This window comes from Pelodiscus sinensis, chromosome 20, assembly GCF_049634645.1.
Source record: "Pelodiscus sinensis isolate JC-2024 chromosome 20, ASM4963464v1, whole genome shotgun sequence".
Taxonomy (NCBI): Eukaryota; Metazoa; Chordata; order Testudines; family Trionychidae; genus Pelodiscus; species Pelodiscus sinensis.
This window is the reverse complement of record NC_134730.1, coordinates 30,499,672-30,524,312: the sequence shown is the minus strand read 5'-3', so window position 1 is coordinate 30,524,312 and position 24,641 is coordinate 30,499,672. Positions and strand designations below refer to the sequence as shown.

The window sequence follows — 24,641 nt, the reverse complement described above, 5'->3', positions numbered from 1 at the left end:
CCTATCCTCAATAATTCCAAGCTCTGTCGAGTCGTAATAGCTAATAGTCCCCACTATTCAGTACCTGTAGTTGGGAGTATGTTTCCAATATGCATTATTTTGCATTTATCAACATTAAAATCATTTGCTGTTTTGTGAAATCCTTTTGATGCTCTTTGCAGTTTGCTTTGGACTTCCCTATCTTGAGCAGTTTATTATCATTTGCAGGTTTTCCCAATTCACTGCTTACCCCTTTCTCTGAATTGTTTATAATTATGTTGAATAGGATTGGTCCCAGTACGAACCCCTGTGGGACACCACTGCAGGTTGGACCTCCTTGGTCTGGCACTCTCGGGACCTGACTGGTCTCAGATGAGGGATTTTGCTGGACCAGGGAAGGTCATTTCTGGGGTTCTCCTGCCACCAGCTCCCCCATCCACGGCCTTGCTGCCAGCCTCCCATCCAGCTTCCCCCTGCCACCAGCCCCTCTGCATCCAGGGCTACTGGCCCCACTATGGTAGCCCTGCCGCCACCTGCACCGCCCCATTGCTGGGGTCCAGGTATGCCAGTGGGCAGCAACTCTGCTGCCTTCTGGTCTCACCGGACAGCTCCTTTGCGTGGTAATGGGGCTGCCGGGCTTTTTGCTGTGCTGTGGGCAACCCCACTCCTGGGCTCCTAGCCTCACAGGGCAGCCCTACTGCTTCGTAATCCCGGTACACTGGTGGGCAGCAGCAGGGCTGCTGGGTTCCTGGTTGTGCTGCCAGGCAGCCCTGCTGTCTCCCAGCCCCCCATCTCCCACCCCACAGTGTCACCACCGTGCTGCAGCTCTGCTGCTGGGATCCCAGTTTTGCTGCCACTGGGCAGCCCCGCTACTGGGCTGCGGCCCTGCTGCAGGGCTCCTAGCCACCAGTCCTTCACAGGACTCTTTGGTCCCAGGCCTTGAGAGTCCTGGTTAAGAGAGATTCAACCTGTAGTTACCTCTCTCCATTCTGAAAACTGATCATTTATTCCTACTTTTTGCTTCCTATCTTTTTAGCTAGTTATCAGTTTGAGAGGACCTTCCCTCTTATGCCATGACCGCTTGCTTCACTTAGGAGCCTTTAGTGAGGGAACCTTTCAAAGGCTTTCTGGAAATCGAATATGCTATATCCCCCAAGTCTTCCTTGTTCACATGCTTGTTGACCCTCTCAAAGAACTTTAGTAAGCCATGATTTCCCTTTACAGAAACCATGTTGACTTTTCCCCCACAGATTATGCTCATCTAGGTATCTGACAATTCTGTTCTTTATCATGGTTTCAATTAATTTGCCTAGTACTGGTGTTAGACTTACAGGTCTGTAATTGCCATGGTCACCTTTAGAGCCCTTTTTAAAGATATGCATCTCATTAGCTATCTTCCAGCCATTTGGTACAGAAGATGATTTAAAGCAGGGCTACTCAACTTTGGAAGCCCTGGGAGTCACAATGATACTCATAGCACATGCTGCGAACTGCAGCTTAAGTGTGTTTGCATATACATGCAAATATATATGCAAATAGCTTCTTTTGCAGTGATAGACATGAATACAAAGATTAAAGCAAGACTACACAACACACAAGCCCCATTTAAGTCCGTTCTGATGATATTAATAAAATGCAATATTTACCTGATTTCCACCCATATGACAGCACTTTTAATGAGCAATGACAGTCCAGGAATATAACTACTAAAACACACATCAGCAGAAGAATATTATATTGACTACATGCAGGCTGCATGTCAAGCCCCGTGTAAAGCCAAACTGCACCGCTGGCCACAAACAAACAGGCTGCGGGTCGTGCTGGCCATGTGTTGAGTAGCCCTGATTTAAAGGATAGCTTACAAACCAGTTAATAGTTCTGCAATTTCACTTTTGAGTTCTTTCAGAACTTGAGTGAATGCCATCTGGTCCTGGTGACTTGTTACTGTTTAGTTGAACAATTTGTCCCAAACTTTTTCTAATCACCCTTCAATCTGGGACAATTCCTCAGATTTGTCACTTTAAAAGAATGGTCCAGGCGTGGGAATCTTCCTAACATCCTCAGCTGTAAAGACTGATGCAAATAATTCATTTAGTTTCTCTGCAATTACCTTATCCTCAAGTGTTCCTTTAGCATCTCAGTTGCCTACTGGCCCCATTGGTTGTTTAGCAGGCTTCCTGCCTCTGATGTACTTTAAAAAATTATTGTTGTTTTTTAAATTTTTGGTTAGCTGTTGTTCAGATTCCTTTTTGGCCTTCCTAATTATATTTTTACACTTCATTTGACAAGTTTATGCTCCTTTCTGTTTTCCTCACTAAGATTTAACTTCCACTTTTAAACAATGCCTTTTTGTCTCTCAGTGCTTCTTTTACTTGGCTGTTAAGCCACGGTGTTACTTTTTTGGATCTCTTACTTTCTTTTGATTTAGGGTATACATTTAAGTTGAGCCTCTATTATGGTGTCTTTGGAGACTTTCTGTGCAGCTTCAGGGATTTTACGTTTGGCACTGTAAGTTTTAGGAGTGGTTCTCCATCACTTTTATACTGGCAAACCCATTCACAAACTTTTGGCAGACTGGTATAATTTAATTTGCATATTCATTATGCAAATAGTAAATAAGTATATACAGTGTTACCAGTCTGCCAAAATATGTACCCCAGAGCCACCGCAAACAGCCAACGTCAGCTGCTGCAGCTGCCCGCCATGTGGCGGTTGCTGGAGCTAAAGCCAGCTGCTGTGTGGCAGCTCTGGGGGGTCATCCCCTGAGCCACTGTACAGTAGCTTCTAGCATTTGTATTTAAGCACTTAGAAAACCTGTTAGCTGCCTGCCATTATGTGATGTTTCACATCTGATCTTATGCATATCTTCTTATGTTCCATATTCCATCCTCTCCTTTTTATTAGGAAATGGAGAATCTCTATTAATAGACCCTCCCCTACGAGATGTCTCTGTCTGATCCATGTACTCCTCTGCATCTGTTGGCTTTCCTTCAGCCCTTAGTTTAAAAACAGCTCGATGACCTTTTTTCATTTTAAGTGCAAGCAATTTGGTTCCATTTTGGGTTAGGTGGAGCCCATTCTTCCGGTATAGGCTCTTCTTTCCCAAAAGTTTCCCTAGTTCCTAATAAAGCTAAACCCCTCCTCCCTACACCATTGTCTCATTCACACATCAAGACCCTACTGTTCTACCTGGCCCCACATGTGGAACTGGAAGCATTTCAGATAACACTACCATTAAGATCCTGGATTTCAATCTCTTTCCTAGCAGCTTGAATTTGGCCTTCAGGACCTTTCTACTATGCTTCCCTAAATCATTAGTACCTAGATGTACCACGACCAATGGATCCTCCCCAGCACTACGCATAAGCCTATCATAGAATCATAGAATCATAGAATAATAGGACTGGAAGGGACTTCGAGAGGTCATCGAGTCCAGCCCCCCCACCCTCAAGGCAGGACCAAGCTCCGTCTACACCATCCCTGACAGGTGTCTATCTAACCTGTTCTTAAATATCTCCAGAGAGGGAGATTCCACCACCTCCCTTGGCAATTTATTCCAATATTTGACCACCCTGACAGTTAGGAATTTTTTCCTAATGTCCAATCTAAACCTCCCCTGCTGCACTTTAAGCCCATTACTCCTTGTCCTGTCCTCAGAAACCAAGAGGAACAAATTTTCTCCTTCCTCCTTGTGACACCCTTTTAGATACTTGAAAACCGCTCTCATGTCCCCCCTTAATCTTCTTTTTTCCAAACTAAACAAGCCCAGTTCATGAAGCCTGGCTTCATAGGTCATGTTCTCTAAACCTTTAATCATTCTTGTCGGTCTTCTCTGTACCCTTTCCAATTTCTCCACATCTTTCTTGAAATGTGGCGCCCAGAACTGGACACAGTACTCCAGCTGAGGCCTAACTAGTGCAGAGTAGAGCGACAGAATGACTTCATGAGTTTTGCTTACAGCACACTTTTTGATACAACCTAGAATCATATTTGCTTTTTTTGCAACTGCATCACACTGTTGACTCATATTGAACTTGTGGTCCACTATGACCCCTAGATCCCTTTCTGCCATGCTCCTTCCTAGACAGTCGCTTCCCATCTTGTATGTATGGAACTGATTGTTCCTTCCTAAGTGGAGCACTTTGCATTTCTCTTTATTAAACCTCATCCTGTTTACCTCTGACCATTTCTCTAACTTGCTAAGGTCATTTTGAATTATGTCCCTATCCTCCAAAGAAGTTGCAACCCCACTCAGTTTGGTATCATCTGCAAACTTAATAAGCGTACTCTCTATCCCAATATCTACATCATTGATGAAGATATTGAACAGTACAGGTCCCAAAACAGACCCTTGCGGAACTCCACTCGTTATCCCTTTCCAGCAGGATTTAGCACCGTTAACAACAACTCTCTGACTACGGTTATCCAGCCAATTATGCACCCACCTTATCGTGGCCCTATCTAAGTTATATTTGCCTAGTTTATCAATAAGAATATCATGTGAGACTGTATCAAATGCCTTACTAAAGTCTAGGTATATGATATCCACCGCTTCTCCCTTATCCACAAGGCTCGTTATCCTATCAAAGAAAGCTATCAGATTAGTTTGGCATGACTTGTTCTTCACAAACCCATGCTGGCTATTCCCTATCACTTTATTACCTTCCAAGTGTTTGCATATGATTTCCTTAATTACCTGCTCCATTATCTTCCCTGCGACAGATGTTAAACTGACCGGTCTGTAGTTTCCTGGGTTGTTCTTATTCCCCTTTTTATAGATGGGCACAATATTTGCCCTTTTCCAGTCTTCTGGAATCTCCCTTGTCTGCCATGATTTTTCAAAGATCATAGCTAAAGGCTCAGATACCTCCTCGAGTATCCTGGGATGCATTTCATCAGGACCTGTTGACTTGCCGACATCTAACTTTCCTAAGTGATTTTTAACTTGTTCTTTGTGTATCCTATCTTCTAAACTTGCCCTCTCTCTGCTTGTATTCACTACGTTAGGCACACCTCCAGACTTCTCGGTGAAGACCGAAACAAAGAAGTCATTGAGCATCTCCGCCATTTCCAAGTTTCCTGTTACTGCTTCTCCCTCCTCACTAACCAGTGGGCCCAGTCCTTGGTCTTCCTCTTGCTTTTAATGTGTTTATAAAAGGTCTTCTTGTTTCCCTTTATGCCTGTAGCTAGTTTGATCTCATTTTGTGCCTTTGCCTTTCTAATCTTGCCCCTGCATTCCCGTGTTGCTTGCCTATATTCATCCTTTGTTATTTGTCCTAGTTTCCATTTTTTATATGACTCCTTTTTTATTTTGAGATCATGCAAGATCTCCTTGTTAAGTCAAGCTGGTCTTTTGCCATATTTTCTCTCTTTCCTACACAGTGGAATTGTTTGCTTTTGGGCCCTTAACAACGTCCCTTTGAAATACTTCCAACTCTCCTCAGTTGTTTTTCCCTTCAGTCTTGCTTCCCATGGGACCTTACCTACAAGTTCTCTGAGCTTATCAAAATCTGCCTTCCTGAAATCCATTACCTCAATTGTGCTGGTCTCCCTTCTACCTTTCCTTAAGATCATGAACTCTATTATTTCATGATCACTGTCCCCTATACTGTCTTCCACTTTCAAGTTCTCAACTAGTTCGTCCCTATTTGTTAAAACCAAATCCAGAACAGCTTCTCCTCTGGTAGCTTTTTCAACCTTCTGAAACAGAAAGTTGTCTCCAATGCAGTCCAGAAACTTATTGGATAGCCTGTGCCCCGCTGTGTTAGTTTCCCAACATAAGTCTGGATAGTTGAAGTCCCCCATCACCACCAAATCTTGGGCTTTGGATAGTTTTGTTAATTGTTTAAAAAAGGCCTTTTCCACCTGGCTAGGTGGCCTGCAGTAGACTCCTAGTATGATAGATGTCTATGTAGATGTCTTGAGAGATCCTCAACCTTCGCACTATGCAGGCAAGTCACCACAGGGTTCTCCCAGTCATCACAAACCCAACTGTCTGTTTCTAATGATTGAATCCCCCATTACTAACACCTGCCTTTTCCTAATAAATGGAGTTCCCTCCTCCAAGAGGCATCCTTATTGTGAGAGGATACAAAAACATCATCTGGAAGGACGGGCCGAACTATGCAATCATTTTCCCTCTGCTCCAGTTGGATGTTGTTTTTCCTGAGCCTTTCACCCTTCTCAATAACACAGTGGCTGTCTCACTGGGGATAGGACTTCTACTGTGTCCTGGAAGGTCTCATCTATGTATCTTTCTACTTTAGCTCCTCCAATTCAGCCATTCTGGTCTCCAAAGTCCATATGCAGTCTCTGAGGGCCAGGAGCTCCTTGCACCGAATGCACACTTAGAGGCATAGGGCAGGCAATCATACATGGTGCATTGGGTGCAATAAACTGAATAGCCCCATATCTGCTGCTGGGCTTCTGTCTTTCTCTTTTTACTCCTAGAGCTAATTAGTTTCTTGATAGGTGGTTTTGGTTTTAGTGTAGTCTAAGGAAGTTTTAAAGAATGCCAGGTGTATCTAGCTCTCTTCAAAATTCCCCCTCTAAACTTCCTTGTGAAACTCCTGTTAGCTGTTCTTGGTTACAAGTTCCATGTGGTTTTGGACCTGATTTACTCATTGCTGCACCTAGACATCCAGTCGGCTTGACATACATTTTTCAGACAGTCTACACTACACTTTACTTTGGGTATGGATCACGCCCTTGAGCTATGTAAATTATACCAGAGTAAAGTGAGTAAGCTCTTCCATCAGCTTAGGGCATCTTCCCCAGAAGCAGTAGAGCAGTGTAGCTGTTGTAGTGTAGATAGTTACAGACTCAGTGTCCAGTCATCAAGAAGGCCTTTCCATTTATCTGGGGACTTAGCCATAGGGGTTAGTTCTTCCTAGGATTGACTTTTAAGGCTTCATGCTAACTTCAGCTGATGCACCTTATTAATCTCATTTTTTTCTTTGAAGGAAAGCAGTTCTGTCCCAAATTGCAGATTTGCTTTTCCAGATCATGATGGTTCACCTCTAAGTTTAGAAACTGCCATTCATTCAATCAGTGGGGAAAAAAAGCCATTGTGGCTAACAGAGCTTGTGGTATAACTTTGTCCCAATAAGGAAAGATAGGATTTTGACCTATAGAGCTGTATTACCAGAAATTAGACTACAGATTGGGTCCATCTTTTAAAGAGGAATGGCTACAAATTGGCTAGTGATCCAGTCCTCCCTCCCCCGCTATCCCACCGTGGGGCTGGAGCACACAATCTACTAGCCTGGCCCCCCCCTTAGGTTCTGGTGTATGAAGAGAATGGCAGGAGTGTCGCTTGTGTGTGGGCCCCCAACTAATCTTTTTGTGGATCAGTGACTTAAAACCCAGAAAAGGTTTCCTACCCCTGCTTTAGATGGTCTTAATCCTAGAATGGTGCACAGAAATATATCTTAACTCAGAAGTGGAACAGAGAAGTCAGTTCATAATCAGATAATCCTTTTAACCTGTATTGACACACACAGGCTGAACCTCTCTAGTCCAGTACTCTCTGGTCTGGCATGATTTGAGTTGCCTGGATGTCTGCTTGTCATGGGTGTGGTCAAGTTTCTCCGCAGTCCCATAAAGTTTTACAGCCACCAGTCCTGGCTTTCAGTGTTCTGTCCTGTTGTTTAGCTTTAATACCCCTAACTGTCTCCGAAAAGCCCAGTACGCAGCAGAAGTGTTGGTAATGCAGCTAGGTAATATTGACCTTCCGTGGTGCCAGACTAGAGAGATTTATCCTGTAGTATATAGAGTATCATTGGGGAGGAGGGATAGCTCAGTGGTTTGAGCATTGGCCTGCTAAACCCAGGGTTGTGAGTTCAATCCTTGAGGGGGCCATTTAGGGATCTGGGGCAAATCTGTCAGGGATGGTACTTCATCGTGCTGTGAGGGCAGGGGACTGGACTCGATGACCTCTAAAGGTCCCTTCCAGTTCTATGAGATGGTATAGCTCCATCATGGTGTGGGTTCAAAGGACTAACAACAGAAGAACTAGATTAACATCCTTCTTCCTCCTAGAGAAGGTGCATACTATGCCACAATATACAGTCACATTTTTAATGCAGTGTACTCAAAGATATTAACCCTAACTCAATAAAGATTAGTTTTATTATCAGTCTGTTATATGATCAGTATAAGAAGAGTTTCAGTGTCTTGTTTAATTGAAATTACCAATTTCCATACAGGGAAAAACATTTGGAAAGAAATATCTTGCTTTTCTTGCATCTTAGTGCCAACTTTTCTGTTCTTAGGAACCGATATTGCTGCTGGTGAGGAGGTTGCCATCAAATTGGAATGTGTGAAAACCAAACATCCTCAGCTCCACATAGAGAGTAAAATCTACAAAATGATGCAAGGAGGAGGTAAATTTAAGTTTCCATCTAGTAAGAGTCTGTGTTCATAGCTATCAGCTTAATGTTCAGGTTCCTATTTATAGATGAGGAGGTTTCCTTGTTTTTTCTGTAGTGGGGGATATGCACCCAACATTGTCATTACCTAATGCAATTAACGTGGCTCAAAACTTATTTCACGTTTTTCTCTTTTCAAAAACTCAGATTAAAAAAAAAAGTTTTAAAAACAGGTGGTTATCAGCTTTTAAAGTTTTCTTATGTTTTTCTATTTGTTTTTATATTTTAATTATATTTTGAATTTTTATACAATGTCAAGTTTTTACCTCCAAAAATTACTTTCAGATAGAGCACTAATTGATATACAAAGAAAAAAACCCTGAAGATGCCAACTGCTTGCATTCTCACTTCTGGCTTTTTAGCTTCTTAAAACTTCAGAACGAAATACAGGCAGTCCCCGGGTTACGTACAAGATAGGGACTGTAGGTTTGTTCTTAAGTTGAACTTGTATGTAAGTCGGAACTGGCGTCCAGATTCAGCTGCTGTTGAAACTGACCAGTGGCTGACTACAGGAAGCCCGAGGCAGAGCTGCTCTGCCCTGGGCTTCCTGTAGTCAGCCGCTGATCAGTTTCAACAGGGTCTGAATCTGGACGCCTGGAACAGAGCAGCTGGGGCGCTGCCGGGTAGGTCCCTGCAGTGCCGCACCTCGGCGCTGTGGGGACCAACCCGGCAGCACCCCAGCTGCTCTATCCCAGGTGTCCCCAAGTCAGCCACTGCTGAAACTGACCAGTGGCTGACTGCAGGAAGCCCAAGGCAGAGCTGCTCTGCCTTGGGCTTCCTGTAGTCAGCCGCTAGTCAGTTTCAGCAGCGGCTGACTTGGGGACGCCTGGGGCAGAGCAGCTGGGGTGCTGCTGGGTTGGTCCAGTAGCGCCGAGGAGTGGCGCTGCGGGACCAACCCAGCAGGGCCCCAGCTGCTCTACCCCAGGCGTCGGCAAGAAAAGCCTGGTCTGCTGGGGGGGAAGGGGGGGCGCGCATTAGCTGCGCTCCCCCCCCCCCTCAGCAGACCAGGAAGACGCGGAGCAAAGCTGCGGAGGACGCGGGCAGCGGGACCGCGGCGCGTCTCGGCAGTCTCGCCACCCGCGTCCTCCGCGGCTTTGCTCCGCATCTCCCTGGTCTGCTGGGGTGGCCCCCCCAGCAGACCAGGGAGACGCGGAGCGGCTTTTCTCGTCCTCCGCGGCGAGAAAAGCCTGGTCTGCTGGGGGGGGGGGGGGGGCACTAGCTGCGCCTCCCTCCCCTCCCCCCCCCCAACAGACCAGGGAGATGCAGGCGGTGGGACCGCCGAGACGCACCATGGTCCTGCCGCCCGCGTCCTCCGCGGTAAGAAAAGCCCCGTTCGTATGTAGGGATCCGGCGTAAGTAGGATCCACGTAACTCGGGGACTGCCTGTAATTACTTCTTAAATAATTTTGATCTCCTAAGAGGAGGCGTAGAGTAGAACATGAATTTAAGTAGCCACCATATGCAATGGTAGATAAAAATACTGAAGTTTTATTGACTTCATTGTACCAACAGTGCTTTGGAGCTTAAAGGTAAAGTCAACTCAGTTTTATTGTTAACTAACTAACTAAAATCCACAAAGCACAAAGATATGCTTTTATTTTTATATGATCATAGTTCTGGAGACCAGGAAATTGAGTTCTGAAGTGTGTTCTGACAAGCACACTCTCTATGACTTTGCCTGAGTCACTTGTCACAGATTCCCCTCTATGTAATGGAGCTGTTTACCTCCGTAACAGGGACCATATGAATATGTGAAATTTTTTTCCAAAGCCCCGATCCAACAATGCATCAAAGCATGGGCTTACAATGCAAACCACAAAATGTGTTTGTTCTTTTTTGAAAGAGGATCATGCTAGTTTAGATATCTGCTGCTAGAAATTTTGTTAGCTCTGCTACAGAATCTTAAGGGTTATGTTCTCAAAAAGCTTTTTAGTAGTGTAAAATATTATGCATCACCGGAGACACAAAATAGCCCTCATTGGGAATATATCAAATTATCAAAAGATAAGGGTGGTTTTTAAAACTGTCTTAGGAGTCCACCTACATAAGCTATAAAAGCATTGTGATTATACTATTTCTCTCTGTTCTAGTTGGTATTCCAACAATTAAATGGTGTGGAGCTGAAGGAGACTATAATGTAATGGTGATGGAGTTGTTGGGACCAAGCCTTGAAGACCTATTCAATTTTTGCTCAAGGAAATTCAGTCTGAAGACAGTCCTGTTGCTTGCTGACCAAATGGTAGGAAGTTGTTTTGATGATGAAATCTATTTGGCATATTAAGATTTTCAAAGAGATTTTACTCAGCTATATCCCTGTTAGGAAGTCATAGGTGGATGAGGTTTGCTATCTCTTTTAAAACACCGAGTCAAAATTAGGTTTATTTTTGTAAATGCAAAACTGTAAATCAGTAATTTTGATAAATGTTTTCATTTAAACAGTTTTTTGTTGGAATTTAAATATTCTTCTGGATTATTAACTACCAAGACATTGTCACATTGAGCTAATGCAATAGAGCCAGAAATGAAGCTGAATAAAAATAAACCTCAAATTTACTAAGGTGGGGTAACTGAAGGAAGATATGAAAGCAATATAATGAAAAGTAAACTATCTGTTTGTAAAATCCATTTCTTTTAAGAATCTAACATTAAATGATAAAATGGATAAGGAAATGTCTTTTTTTTAAGACCACATTTCTAGTAAAATAAGTTGATGCACAGTGTCTCTTGAATTAATTTCTTCTCTGTATCTAGATTAGTCGGATTGAATATATCCACTCTAAGAACTTCATCCACCGAGATGTAAAACCTGATAACTTCCTGATGGGTCTGGGAAAGAAAGGCAATCTGGTCTACATCATAGACTTTGGGTTAGCCAAGAAGTATCGGGATGCTCGAACTCACCAGCACATTCCATATCGTGAAAATAAAAACTTAACAGGAACTGCCCGTTATGCGTCTATAAACACTCATCTTGGAATTGGTGAGCTAGAGGAAGATAGCTTTCTGTCTAGCAAAATATGCATCTATCATTTGAGTTTTCAGTTAATGAAATATACAAGCTGGATAATTCCTTTTAGCAAGCGGATATTCTTATGTAGCTGATGCATTGAAAGAAAGTGCCTTTTACTAACAACTGGCTAAGTTTGCAAGGGGTTACACTAAACTTGTGCTATTTGTCATGTGATAACCTTTGAATACTGTGGATTTGGGGGGTAGAGGGGAGGGGGGATTAGAAAATGAAAGCTTGCTAATGTGTGAGGAGGCCACAGTCTCTGCCTCCTATTTAGCAGAGCCACAAGTTCAAGTACCTCTGCAATTTTCTATAAATCAATAACTGGTTGTTGGCATCACTTAACACCAGTAGGAAAGAAAAGAAATAATAGTGGGAGTGGGTGGGAAGCATGTGAGTGCACTTGGCGCATAGGTGGGTTTCTGAGAGTTATTGGAAACAGAAGGGGATGGAAAGGTGCCAAACTGGAAACATTGTGATGGGAAATGGACGAAGTCCAGGGGACCCCCTAGTCAGGGCCTGGTGTATGCAATGAGCTTGGCCTTACGTGTGTGATTACTTCAGGCTTATGTCTGCAGGTGACTATAGAAGTAGAAAACTAATGGTTATAAGGAATTAGCAAGTTTTTGGATAACTGCTAAAGGGTAACTGTTTTTAGTTATTGGCAAGTGTAAGATGGACTTATTGACCTTCAGCTATATTTTATGTATTTGTAAGATTTCAGTGACAATTTGTGGCATAAACATTTTTGTACCTTCACACCACAATATCAAATCTAACAACTCCACTTTTACACTCTTGTAGAGCAGTCTCGCAGAGATGACTTGGAGTCCTTGGGCTATGTACTGATGTATTTTAACCTGGGCTCCCTCCCCTGGCAGGGATTGAAGGCAGCAACAAAAAGACAGAAATATGAACGTATCAGCGAAAAGAAAATGTCTACGCCCATTGAGGTTTTGTGTAAAGGATATCCTTGTAAGTTATTCTTTTGATGGTGTATTGACAAAGTTAGCTTTTCTTTTAACATTGAATATTGTCTTATCAATATTGACATATTTAACTTATATTAATTTAGCAATTACTTTGATTTCTGTTCATAAATAGGCACATCAAACTCAATGGTGGCCTAATTGTTCATGCAAGTGGACAATGTTCCCTCTTAAGTTTTTATATCCATATGCAGAATGTGAATTTTTTGATGTGTACCAATGTAGAAGTGACATGGCCAGCATGGGACCAAGGGGTTCAGAGCATGGCAGGGAGCTCAGGGCTGGGGCAAGATGTTTGGGTTTGGGGGGAGGGTTCCAACTAGGGAGGAAAGCAACTAGCTGGCTAGTGATGTGACTAGTCGCTCTCCCTCTCCTCCCCTTGCTGCCTCTATCAGAGAGAGGCAGCAAGGTGAGGAGCGGGAGCCGGGTTAAAAGCTGGTTCCCCGCAGCACCATCTCCATGGGAAGGCACAGTGGGAAATGGCATAAATGGGGACTGAAGCAGTGTCCACTTGTGCCGCTTCTGCTACGATTCTGCTTTTGAAATGTACAAGAGCCCCAGTCTTCTGTGTTTCAAAGGCTTAGGCGGCACTGGGAGCGTTGACCCCACGCTCCCTGCAGGGCTTCTGCTTTTGAACTAGGCAGAGGCATCCCTATAGACTGATTGAATAGTCGATGGAAATCCCATCGACAATTTGATTATTTAATCTACATTTAACATCCCTAGTTTCAGTAGGGGGCCAGACTCTGGAGTGGGTCCAGGAATTAGGGGCTTGAGGTGCAAGCTGCCCTGGAGCTATGGCGGGGGAAGGAGGACTCCCTTCTCCCCAGTTCCCTCTATCTTCATAGAAGCTGAGGGAAGTGTGCCCCTCTCCAGTCTGGGCAGCTCCAGAGGGGCTGGGCTGAGCTGAGGGAGGGACATCTCTCCTTGCCTGTGTAGCCCTTGATAGTCTGCATGCGGCTGTGCAGCTTACAGGGAATTTAACACATGTGATCACGCTTGCTTGCCAGGACTCTTTCCCATCCATTGACCATCTCTCTTCACCTTCAGATTAATATTTTTATGAATGTACCTTCACTGCGAATTGGGAGTAGAAAGCTAGGTCTCCTGATTCAGTACTTTTGTAAAAATGCCATGCTGTTTGAAGACAGACACAAATCATTAGAGGTGTTGACCAGTTGAGGTTTTCATCCCTTTGAGTGGGCTGGATTGCAAAGTCCAATGCACCAATTGCATCTGCTGTACTAGGGAACATGGAGTATAGGAACTACCACATTGGATCAGATCTGTGGTTCATCTTGCACAATATCCTATCTCTGACAGTAGCCCGCAAGAGGCCTTACATTGCACCAGTATTTCCCCCTACATTTGAACTTAGAGCTCTAAAGTTTTACATTGTTTTGGGTTTTTTATGCAGTTATATAATAAAAAAAAATTACATTTGTAATTTCACTTCCATGGTTGAGTTCATACTTCAGTACTTGTATGAGATGAATTGAAAAATACTGTTTCTTTATATAATTTTTATTACAAATATGTGCACTGTAGCAATGATAAGTGAGCACTGTACACTTGATATTCTGTGTTGTAATTGAAATCAGTTTTGAAATATACTAAATGTCCAAAATATTGAATAAGTTTCTGTGTGTGTGTGTGTGTGTGTGTGTGTGTGTGTGTGTGTGTGTGTGTATTCTGTTTAACAGTGCGATTAATCATGATTACATTTTTGAGTTAATTATGTGAGTTAACTGTGATTAAATGATAGCCCTAATTTATACTCTTGAAGCAATTCTTAATGTCTTTAGTCTTTAGACTTCTGTAAACTAGGCAGTGTAAATATTACATTTGCTCCAAAGGTCATGAAAAAGACATAGCATGGCAGCTAAAATGGTGGTGTAACTTTGTTTGCTTGATGCATTTGAAGGAATTGTTGGGATTTTTTTTTTATAATGGAGATTGCCTATCTCCTAGAACTGGAAGGGACCTTGAGAGTCTAGTTCCCTGCCTTCACAGCAGGACCAAGTACCATCCCTGATGAATTTTTGCCCCAAATCCTAAATGGCCTCTGCAAGGATTGAACTCATAACCCTGGGTTTAGCAGGCCAATGCTCAAACCACTGAGCTATTCCCCCCCACAATGTAAGATAGTGTTACATGTAGAAAAGCATGACAAAACTGTGCTATCCCAGTAAACATTATGTTACTTTTTGAAACAATTATTTAAAAGTTAATATGAAGCTAGTAAATTAAATTTCTCTTTTTTTTCATAGCTGAATTTGCTACGTACCTGAATTTTTGCCGTTCTTTGCGTTTTGATGACAAACCAGACTATTCGTATCTGAGACAGCTATTCAGAAACTTGTTCCATCGACAAGGCTTCTCCTATGATTATGTATTTGACTGGAACATGCTCAAATTTGTAAGTAGAGTACATTGTTGACTTAGTCACAGAGGTCATTGAAGGAATCAAAGTCTATTTGGGATTGCTGCTATGTATTGATTTCTTAGAATCATAAAGCTGGAAGGATCTCAGGAGGTCATCAAGTCCAGCCCCCTGCCCAAGGCAGGACCAATCCTAACTAAATCAATCCAGCCAAGGCTTTGTCAAGGCGAGTCTTAAAAACCTCTAGGGATGGAGATTCCACCACCTCCCTAAGTAACCCATTCCACCACTTCACCACCCTCCTAGTGAAATAGTTTTTCCTAATATCTAACCTAGACCTCTCCCACTGCAACTTAAGACCATTGCTCCTTGTTCTGCCATCTGTCACTGCTGAGAACAGCCTCTCTCCATCCTCTTTGGAACCTTCCTTCAGGAAGTTGAAGGCTGCTATCAAATCCCCCTTCACTCCTGCAAACTAAACAAACCCAAATCCTTCAGTCTCTCCTCATAGGTCATGTGCTCCAGCCCCCTAATCATTTTGGTCGCCCTCCACTGGACCCTCTCCAATGCGCCCACATCCTTTCTATAGTGGGGGGCCCAGAACTGGACACAAGTGTGGCTTCACCAGAGCTGAATAAAGGGGAATAATCACTTCTCTGGATCTGCTTACAATGCTCCTCCTAAAGCACCCCAGTACACCATTAGCCTTCTAGGCTACAAGGGCACACTGTTGACTCAGATCCAGCTTCTCATCCACTGTAAGCCCTAGGTCCTTTTCTGCCGAACTGCTACTTAGCCTTTCAGTCCCCAGCCTGTAACAATGGTTGGGATTCTTCCGTCCCAAGTGCAGGACTCTACACTTGTCCTTGTTGAACCTCATCAGACTTCTTTTAGCCCAATCCTCTGATCTATCCAGGTCACTCTGGACCCTATCCCTGCCCTCCAGCGTATCTACCTCTCCCCCTAGCTTAGTGTCATCCGTGAACTTGCTGAGGGTGCAATCCATTCCCTCATCCAGGTCATTAATAAAGATGTTGTTCTTGGACCGGTTTTGTTCAGATCCTTGGGGTACTCCGGTAGAAACCGACAGCCAACCTGACATTGAGTCATTGATCACTACCCGTTGGGCCCGACAGTCTAGTTAGCTTTCTATCCATCTTACAGTCCATTTACCCAATCCATATTCCCTTAACTTGCTGGCCAGAATATTGTGGGAGACTGTATCAAAAGCTTTGCTAAAGTCAAGGTATATCACATCCACTGACTTTCCCATATCTACAGAGCCAGTTACCTCATCATATAAGCTAATCAGATTGGCCAGGCACGACTTGCCCTTGGTGAATCCATGTTGACTATTCCTGATCACTTTCCCCTCTTCCAAGTGCTTCAAAATGGATTCTTTGAGGATCTCCTCCATGATTTTTCTGGGGACTGAGGTAAGGCTGACTGGTCTGTAGTTCCCCAAGTTGTCCTTCTTCCCTTTTTTTTTTAAGATGGGCACTACATTTGCCTTTTTCCAATCATCCGGGATCTCTCCAGATCTCCATGAGTTTTCAAAGATAATAGCCAAAAGTTCTGCAATGACACTTGCCAACTCCCTAAGTATTCTTGGATGCATTAAATCTGGGCCCATGGATTTGTCTGTTTAGCTTTTCTAAATAGTTCCTAACTTGTTCTTTCCCCACCAAGGGCTGTCCACCTCCTTCCTATGCTTCGTTGCCTAGTGCATTTGTCTGGGAGCTGACCTTGTCCGTGAAAATAGAGGCAAAGAAAGCATTGAGTACTTCAGCTTTTCCCACATCATCTCTCACTATGGTACCTCCCTCATCCACTTTACTAACAGTGTTTGTTTTGAATGAGCTACCCAAAATTGCCGGTGCTCAAACAGCATTTGAGAAGGCCAAGCTTTCTTTGGGTGGTTGCGTGGAGGCTGATAGTTTGAAGAATCAGATTTTTCTACAGTGCCTCTTCATTTCAAACAGAGAAAGAGAGAGAGAGAGAGTGGCCATTGGCTTTAAAAAATATTCATGTCCCAAATAAGGATGTTAAAATGCAGTTATCAGGCTAATCGTATAGTTGATACAATTTGTATAGACTATACAGTTAGTTGATAGGACCATTCTGCAGAGCCACAGCGGGGGTAGCTCAGCTCTGCATTTTAAATGTTGTAAAATGAAGGCCTAAAACATAAGCCAATATAGCACAGGCCAGGTCTGAGGCCTAGTTACCGTATTTTCCGGCGTATAGGGCGACTGGGTGTATAAGACGACCCCCTATCTTTTTAATTAAAAGATAGGGTTTCATCTTATACCCCAGCGCCCCTCCGCCTCCTTTGCTCCCGGTGTCCCTGGTCTGCTGGAGATGGTCCCCAGCAGACCAGAGGCACCGGGAGCAAAGCCGCCAGGAGCGCCTGGGCTGCCCCCCCCCCCCCCCCCCCCCCCCCTTCCCCGGGGGAAGCCGGCGGCGGGGCATCCCAGGCGCGCATGGGCTGCCCCCCCGCTGGAGCCCCTCCGCGGCTTTGAAAGCCTCGGGGGAAGCCGGCGGCGGGGCATCCCAGGCGCGCATGGGCTGCCCCCCCGCCGGAGCCCCTCCGCGGCTTTGAAAGCCTCGGGGGAAGCCGGCGGCGGGGCATCCCAGGCGCGCATGGGCTGCCCCCCCGCCGGAGCCCAGGTTTGGCTGCAAACAGTAGCTGCTCCGGCACCAGCTCCTGTATGCGGCAGCAGCCTCTGTCCACAGGAAGCTCCCAGCTCCTTGCTGGGACACCTGTGGACAGGGGCTTCTTTGCAGCAGCCTCCCCTATTTCCCCGCCCCTCCCTCCTTCCCCCGCTGCCTCTGATACAGGCAGCTGGGGAGAGCAGGCAGCACCCAGGAGACAGTGCGGGGTGGAACCATCTTTTAAGCTGCCTCCCCCCCCCCCGCACTGGTTCCTGCTCCCCTCCTTTCTCTTGATAGAGGCAGCAAGAGAGAGGGAAGCAACTTGTCAAGTCACTACTCGACTATCTGATAAGCTTATGCTTATTGGGTAGTCGACTAGTCACTTATATCCCTAGTTCTAAATTGATTAGTTGATTCCGTATGTTAAGAATAAGATGCAAAGGGGAATTGGAACTCCCCATTATGAATCAATGGTAAGATGTCAATTTTCAAATGCAATGAATATTGAAACTCTAATACATTTTTTCATCAACTTGGGGTGCCAGCATCCACTTTTTAGCGCACAGACCTGAGTCTAACCAACCATTTCCCAGACTTTTTGGTGCCTTCCTGAAACATAGCTGCTTTAGCCCTTTGACTGTGGTGCACCGCAGGAAAACTTGATTCCTAACCCCCTCTCCCGCAAGTTTGTAAATCTAGCCAACATGTATTGCTGAATTGTCATTTTTGTCTCTGTGGTCCCATCTGCTGGAGGAGGTGTCTTTCCAAGAACGTTTCCCTTCACTCCTGTGTCAGGAAACAAGCAGAGTTTCTGTGAGCCTCTGGTGGATATTGTGGCAATGTGTTTTGCCCACCAAAGGCAACTGAAAGAAATTATGATGGGCTGCAAGGAAGAGGGGGCAGAGGTGAGGGAGTACGTAAGTGTGTCAGACTCTCACTGGTTAAGGGTGCCCACAGCACTTAATATAGCTGCCCACTATGCAGGGCCACAAGCACAGACTAATAGAATCATGTCATCATCTAGACATGGGATGATTAGCAGAGATTTCCGAAATTTTGTATGAAGAAAGTTACCTTTCTGGAGCTTTTTGAACAGGTTTTCCCACCTGAAAATGTAAAATCATGCATGATGCTACCCTTACCATTCCAGGAGTGGTGATGCAATAGCCATCTGGAAATTGGTTACCCCGAAGTGCTACAGGTCTGTTACGTACCAGTTTGCTGTTAGAAAGTGTACTGTAGGTGAAGTGGTGGCAGAATTTTCTGAGGCAATAAGGCGTGTGGTTTATCCCAAGGTGGTGAGAATAACAAATATTCTTGACGTTAGTGCTGATTTTGAGAGAATGGGGTTGCCTGGATTGTACTGAGGCTATTGATGCCCATAGTTTGCCCTCTTCGAGGAGCACATGCCTGTGTAAACCACAAAGGGTACTGTTGTGTTACTACTATTCTGAGAGATTGCAGATGGAATGTTGGTCTGGGCTCCAGCCTCAATGTGTGCCCAGGTTTTTTTTTGAACCAGTGTAGACCTAATCAGTCATCACTAGAAATCACTGTACCAGACTAATGAATGTCTCATACCTAGAGTAGAAAGATCAATTCTTTTCCTGTTCACAAGGGAGAAATTTGGCATAAGTGGCTTTCCCTAAAGTAGGAAATTTTTAATCAAGCGTCTTCATTTAAGAATTCCACTCTTCTTGTGGTCTGCCAGTGTGAGATCAGTTTTAGGGTACAAAGTATGATTAAGTATAACTGAATCTTTAATTGGTATTTGTTGCGTGATTCTGGTTATTAGATATGAAAGGAGCCAACAGACACCAAGGTGTCCACAGTGCATTGGTTAGTAGGAACAGGCACAGCTTCTAGTTGCAGTGAGTAAGGTAGTAGGGACACCTTGCCCAATCCCGCCCACTGATTCTTTTCTACACCTATATTTATTCTCGACTTAGTCGTTCTAGTAATTTAAGAACATAAAACATAAGAATATAATATATCTACCAATTGATTATGTATTGCATAAAATACCTATTATGCCCATATTTGGGATACATCCTGCTATTCAGACTACAGACTACGGGTTACATGGATCCGACTTGCATCGGATCCCTACTTACAAACGGGGTGAGGCAACCCCGCACTAGCTGCTTCCCCCCAGCAGACCAGGGAGACGTGAAGCTAACGCCGCCCCCCCCCCCCCAGCAGACCAGGGAGACGAGCGGCTTTTCTCAGCAGACACCTCAGCTTGAGAATAAAGGACTGAGGGAAGTGAGGTGTGGGAGAATAAAACTGAGCTTGGGGAAATGTTTGGCTAGAGTTTCCCCTACAATATGTACCAGTCCGACTTACATACAAATTCAACTTAAGAACAAACCTACAGTCCCTATCTTGTACGTAACCCAGGGACTGCCTATATTGCAAAAAAACTATATTTGATTGACAGTTCCATGAATGTATCTGTGATTTTTATTTAACTGAAATATTATGTACCTGTGCCAGGTTTTTCCCAATGTTCTTGGCGTGGTTTCACTGTACCATACTCCCTACGCACGATTGTTTAAAGCACTCTTGATTCTCAAAGCTCCCCCTCCACCTTGACCTGGCTTGCATGCATATGTGCACCAGACTTGAGACAGGCTTGGCTTTGCTTTGTTAGAAATCTGCACTTTGGGCAAGACAGCCATTGTTAGTTCAGTCAGGGTAGGGCCGGACAATTCAGACATTATTATTTTGGTCAAGACAGGATTGTCCACACTCCCCTACAGTATTTTCCCATCAAAACAGGTTCTGGGGTTTGTGAAGTCAACTTTTGAGTTTTTGAAAGAAGGCAATTACTGTTACTTGTAACTATATTGTGAGGTACCATACAATGAAAATGTTAGTTAGGCTTTCTAACACCCCAGTCCCTCTGATCACTGTAATATATGCATGCTAGAATGAAATACAAATTAAATTCAGTATCAGAGTTTTGATGAGAACTTACAGAAACAAACTGCCAGATTCCATTTTACACTTTGTGTGTGAAATGTTATTTTAGCCATTAGTAATTGTTTGAAATGCAATACTAAGCTCAATACTCAGCCTGATTATTTATGGTCTCATGACTTACAGGGAGCAAGCAGAGTCGCTGAAGATGCTGAACGTGAAAGGAGAGAGCGAGAGGAAAGGCTGAGACATACACGAAATCCTGCAGTACGTGGTTTGCCCTCCACTGCCTCTGGGAGGCTGAGGGGAACGCAGGACGTAACTCCTCCTGCTCCCCTTACCCCAACTTCACATACCGGTAAGTCATCCAACTCCTGGGGCAGACTGAGGCTGCAGATTATACTGTTCTTCGACTGCTTCCTGATTATTGGAAATTGATACATACTATTTTGTTGTCCTTCAAAATCAACTTGAGTAAATAATGAGGAGTAGGGAAATATTTTATAAACTTACTCTCTGTGTTTAAAACTAATAAAAGAAAGTTCTTCTTCACACTGTGTGTAGTCAACCTGTGGAACTCCTTGCTAGAGGAGGCTGTGAAGGCTAGGACTATAATAGAGTTTAAAGAGAAGCTAGATAATTTCATGGAGGTTAGGTCCATAAAAGGCTATTAGCCAGGGGATAAAATGGTGTCCTTGGCCTCTGTTTGTCAGAGGCTGGAGAGGGATGGCAGGAGACAAATCGCTTGATCATTGTCTTCGGTCCACCCTCTCTGGGGCACCTGGTGCTGGCCACTGTCAGTAGACAGGATACTGGGCTAGATGGACCTTTGGTCTGACCCAGTATGGCCGTTCTTATGTTCTGTAAATGCTGTTCTTTCCATAAATTGCTGAACAAGTTTTCCTTTCTATTGTGCATAGTAATGGCCTCACTACTTGCTAGTCTGATTTAGATTGAAATCGCACCTTTTCCAAGCTACAGGATGAACCCCTGAAATCCAGGAGACTCTGGTCAGCGACATCCATAGTCCAGTAAGATCACAGATGTTGCTGGATCAGAGAGCCCCAGCACCCGGGAGTGCAAACCGCCTGGGAGCCCCGGCCAGTGAAACTGGCAAGCTCCATTCCTGGCTGGGCGGGGCAGTAGCAGGACCAGCAAGTTCCATACCCAGGGATCCCCAGCAAAAGAGGGGCAGTGTTCAGCAGAAGTGGGGCAGCTGAGAAGCGGGGCCATGGCAGCTGGGGAGCTCCATCTCTGGAGAGCCCCAGTGGGCTGGAGCCCAGTGGCAGTGGGGCTGGAGCAGAGACAGCTGCAAAGAGGGGGAACATCCTTGGAGGCCGGTGGTAGGGGGCCGCCCCGATCTGGCAAATTCCCTTATTAGGGAGAGGGTTGGTCCCGAGAGTGCCGGTCAAGGGAAGTCCAACCTGTAACTTAATCTCAGGACATTAGATTTATATAATGTTGTTCTGTTTTTAAGTGTTCTGCGGAGTCCCCACTTCAGACTAATAAATGTAAACAGTTGTATATAACGAGATTTTCCCTAATGGTGATTTGATTTTTAATTGTATAGCAAAATGATTTTCTACTTATGTAAGGAATAACATAAAATTCCATAGGGCTGAGGGTTTTTTTTTTTTCTTTTAAGCCTTTTTTTACTTGTTTAAATAACCAGCTTGTCTACTGAAGTTGGACTTAGATCTTCTTTTATTGTCCCTCAACCTAGTCGTCATGAGAATAGATTTCCAGGTCAATGGCAAGCTAAAATGAATTTAGATACACATTTGATCTTGCTGTTACATAATATTAGAAATTCAGTTCCGACTTTCACTTATTCAGATAATACAGTAAAACTCCAATTGTCCGGCATCCAGTGGTCCGGCTCTCCCAATAGTCCGGCACCAACTGGAACCTGGAAGTGCTCCGGCCAGCTGGACAATTGGAGCTGCTGTGATACCCATGGATGCTCGCGGCTGGGAAAGGGAAGGAGAGAAGAGGGGAAGGGAATTATACCCCTGTGACGGGTCTACTGGGACCCACACTGCATCCAACCGGGGGTTGGGGGATGGGCGGGGAACAGTGTGGTGAGGGGCGAACCCTCCGCCATTTTGCAGGAAGGCTGGGGAAGCCCCGTGGAGCTGCGAGAGCTAAGTCCCTGAACTTGCCCTGTTCCAGCTGTGCTCAGCCCCGTGCCACTGCTGAGAGTTTCCAGGAGGGAAGCGGGCTCCCCACCCCCCAGTAGTTATCACCGAGCAGGGGGGTGAGGGGCGGCACTGCGGGACCAACCCAGCGGCACCCCAGCTGCTCTGCTCCACCGCTTCCCCAAGTCCGCCGCTGAAGCTGATGAGCGGCGGACTTGGAGAAACGGTGGAGCAGAGCAGCTGGGGTCCTGCCGGGTTGGTCCCGCAGCGCCGCCCCTCACCCCACTGCTCAGTGATAACTACTGCAGTCTCGAGGGTGGGGGGCCCACTCCCCTCCTGGAAACTCTTGGCGGCTGCGCAGGGCTTCCCCCGCCTTCCCACAAAACGGTGGAGAGTTTACCCCTCGCCACACCATTCTCCACCCCCTCCACCCTACCCCACCCTGGACGCAGTGCGGGTCCCAGCAGACTTGTCACAGCCCCCTGCCAGAGTACCTCCCGATATTCCGGCATATCCAATAACCCAGTACCACCTAGGTCCCAAAGGTGCTGGATTATCGGAAGTCTACTGTACAATTAATTTCCTGTTCATGGCATTACTTCCGGCGAACCACATTGCAGAAATCCTGTATCAAGCCATGCTGCTACCCAATATTTTGGAGCAGTAGTTGATAGGGATATAAAATCCCATTAAAATGTTAACTAGCCTACTATGTCACTCTGTGGGTAGGGAACCGCTGGAGCAGCCCCCCGTCTGCAGCATGGTGGGTTCAGCCAAGCTGGAGCAGCCCGACGTACAGCAAGGTGGGCCTGGAAATGCTGCAACAGCCCACTGCGCGGTGTGACACACTGTGGACCATTGTAACAGGTTATCCAAGTAAGCATGCCGGTAAGGCAATGCTTACCAGGTAGCCAGTTAACCCTTTACATTCCTAATAGTTGAAGTGATGCACATAGCTCCCCAAAGCCCCACCATCTGCTAGAGCCAACCTTTCCCTTTGTACTTCATATTAGACAAACAGATTCCATTGTCAGTTTAGACTGAAAAGTGCACTTTATCAGATTTTTGATACCGTAAAATCGCGAGTATAATGCATGCTTTTTTTCCGGATTTTTTAGCGTCAAAGTCTGGGTGCGCATTATCTATAGGAGTTATTTTTTTTAAGTTTTCATTTGGAAGTTCTGCATCAGTTAGTTAATTGCTGGATACCTGAGGTTAAGTTGAATTTTATTAGCATAGACAAGCAAACATATACACTTTCCAAAAAGTAAGTAAAAGTAAGGAAATAAACACCGCAGCTCAAACACGCAAATATGTTAATTGATCTTCTACTCATCTTCAAAGCCCTTGAATTCGCTGTTGTTAGAATCGTCCTCGAACAGACGAGCAATATCTTCCGGGGTATAGCCCTCAACATCTTCATCCAGGTAATACAAGCATTGTAATCTTCGCATAATTCACTGTTGGCCTATTCATCGTCACTCGGATCTGTCCACAGGGCATCATCCTCGCTGCCATCCATAGCATTAGAGATGCTGCATTTCAGAAACCCCTTCCTTATGATGGCAGGATCAAGTTGAAGCCAGACATCCGCTATCCACTGGGTCACGTCTTGCAGCATCGGAGTTCGCATACGTCCACCTGCAGTAAATGTATATTCACCTTCCAACAATCAGGTGGTCCATTTCCTGCATAGTGCATCTTTCATTGGCTTGTTAATGGTCACGTCAAGCAGCTGCAACATTTTGGTCATTCCACCAGGAATAATTGCCAAGTCTGTTTTGTACTGCTGAAGCCTTTTCTTGATGGATGACATATGATGACAACAAAATGCATCCAAAACTATTACAGACCGCTTTCTCATAAGTCCACCCAGCTGCTTTGCCCAAACCATCTGTAGCCAATCAAGCATTAAAGCTTCGTCAATCCAGCCTTTAGGGTGAACACGCACATGAACAGTGTTCAGGAATATAATATTCTTTGCCATTGTCTTGCACTTGACAATATAAGGAGGCAGTTTAATTCAGTCGGCCATGCAAGCAAGCATTACAGTGAACCTCGACTTTTCATGCCCTGTGGTAGCAATTGAGATGGTCTTGGCACCTTTCACTTCAAGCGTTCTATCATAAGGATTAT

At 44.8% G+C, this 24,641-nt stretch overlaps 1 protein-coding gene across 3 annotated transcripts in view; it reads left to right on the top strand.

Moving 5' to 3' along the window:
* Nucleotides 1-24,641, top strand: part of CSNK1D (casein kinase 1 delta) — a 58,510-nt gene that overhangs the window by 8,413 nt on the left and 25,456 nt on the right. For all 3 annotated transcript variants that reach the window (XR_012896945.1, XM_075904239.1, XM_075904240.1), the window contains exons 2-7: nucleotides 8,253-8,363; nucleotides 10,499-10,647; nucleotides 11,160-11,388; nucleotides 12,223-12,393; nucleotides 14,678-14,826; nucleotides 20,554-20,725. Coding sequence is in view for 2 of the 3 variants with exons in the window: in XM_075904239.1 (XP_075760354.1) it covers nucleotides 8,253-8,363; nucleotides 10,499-10,647; nucleotides 11,160-11,388; nucleotides 12,223-12,393; nucleotides 14,678-14,826; nucleotides 20,554-20,725 (981 nt within the window). In the remaining variant the exon portion in view is untranslated. The remainder of the gene's footprint in view (nucleotides 1-8,252; nucleotides 8,364-10,498; nucleotides 10,648-11,159; nucleotides 11,389-12,222; nucleotides 12,394-14,677; nucleotides 14,827-20,553; nucleotides 20,726-24,641) is intronic.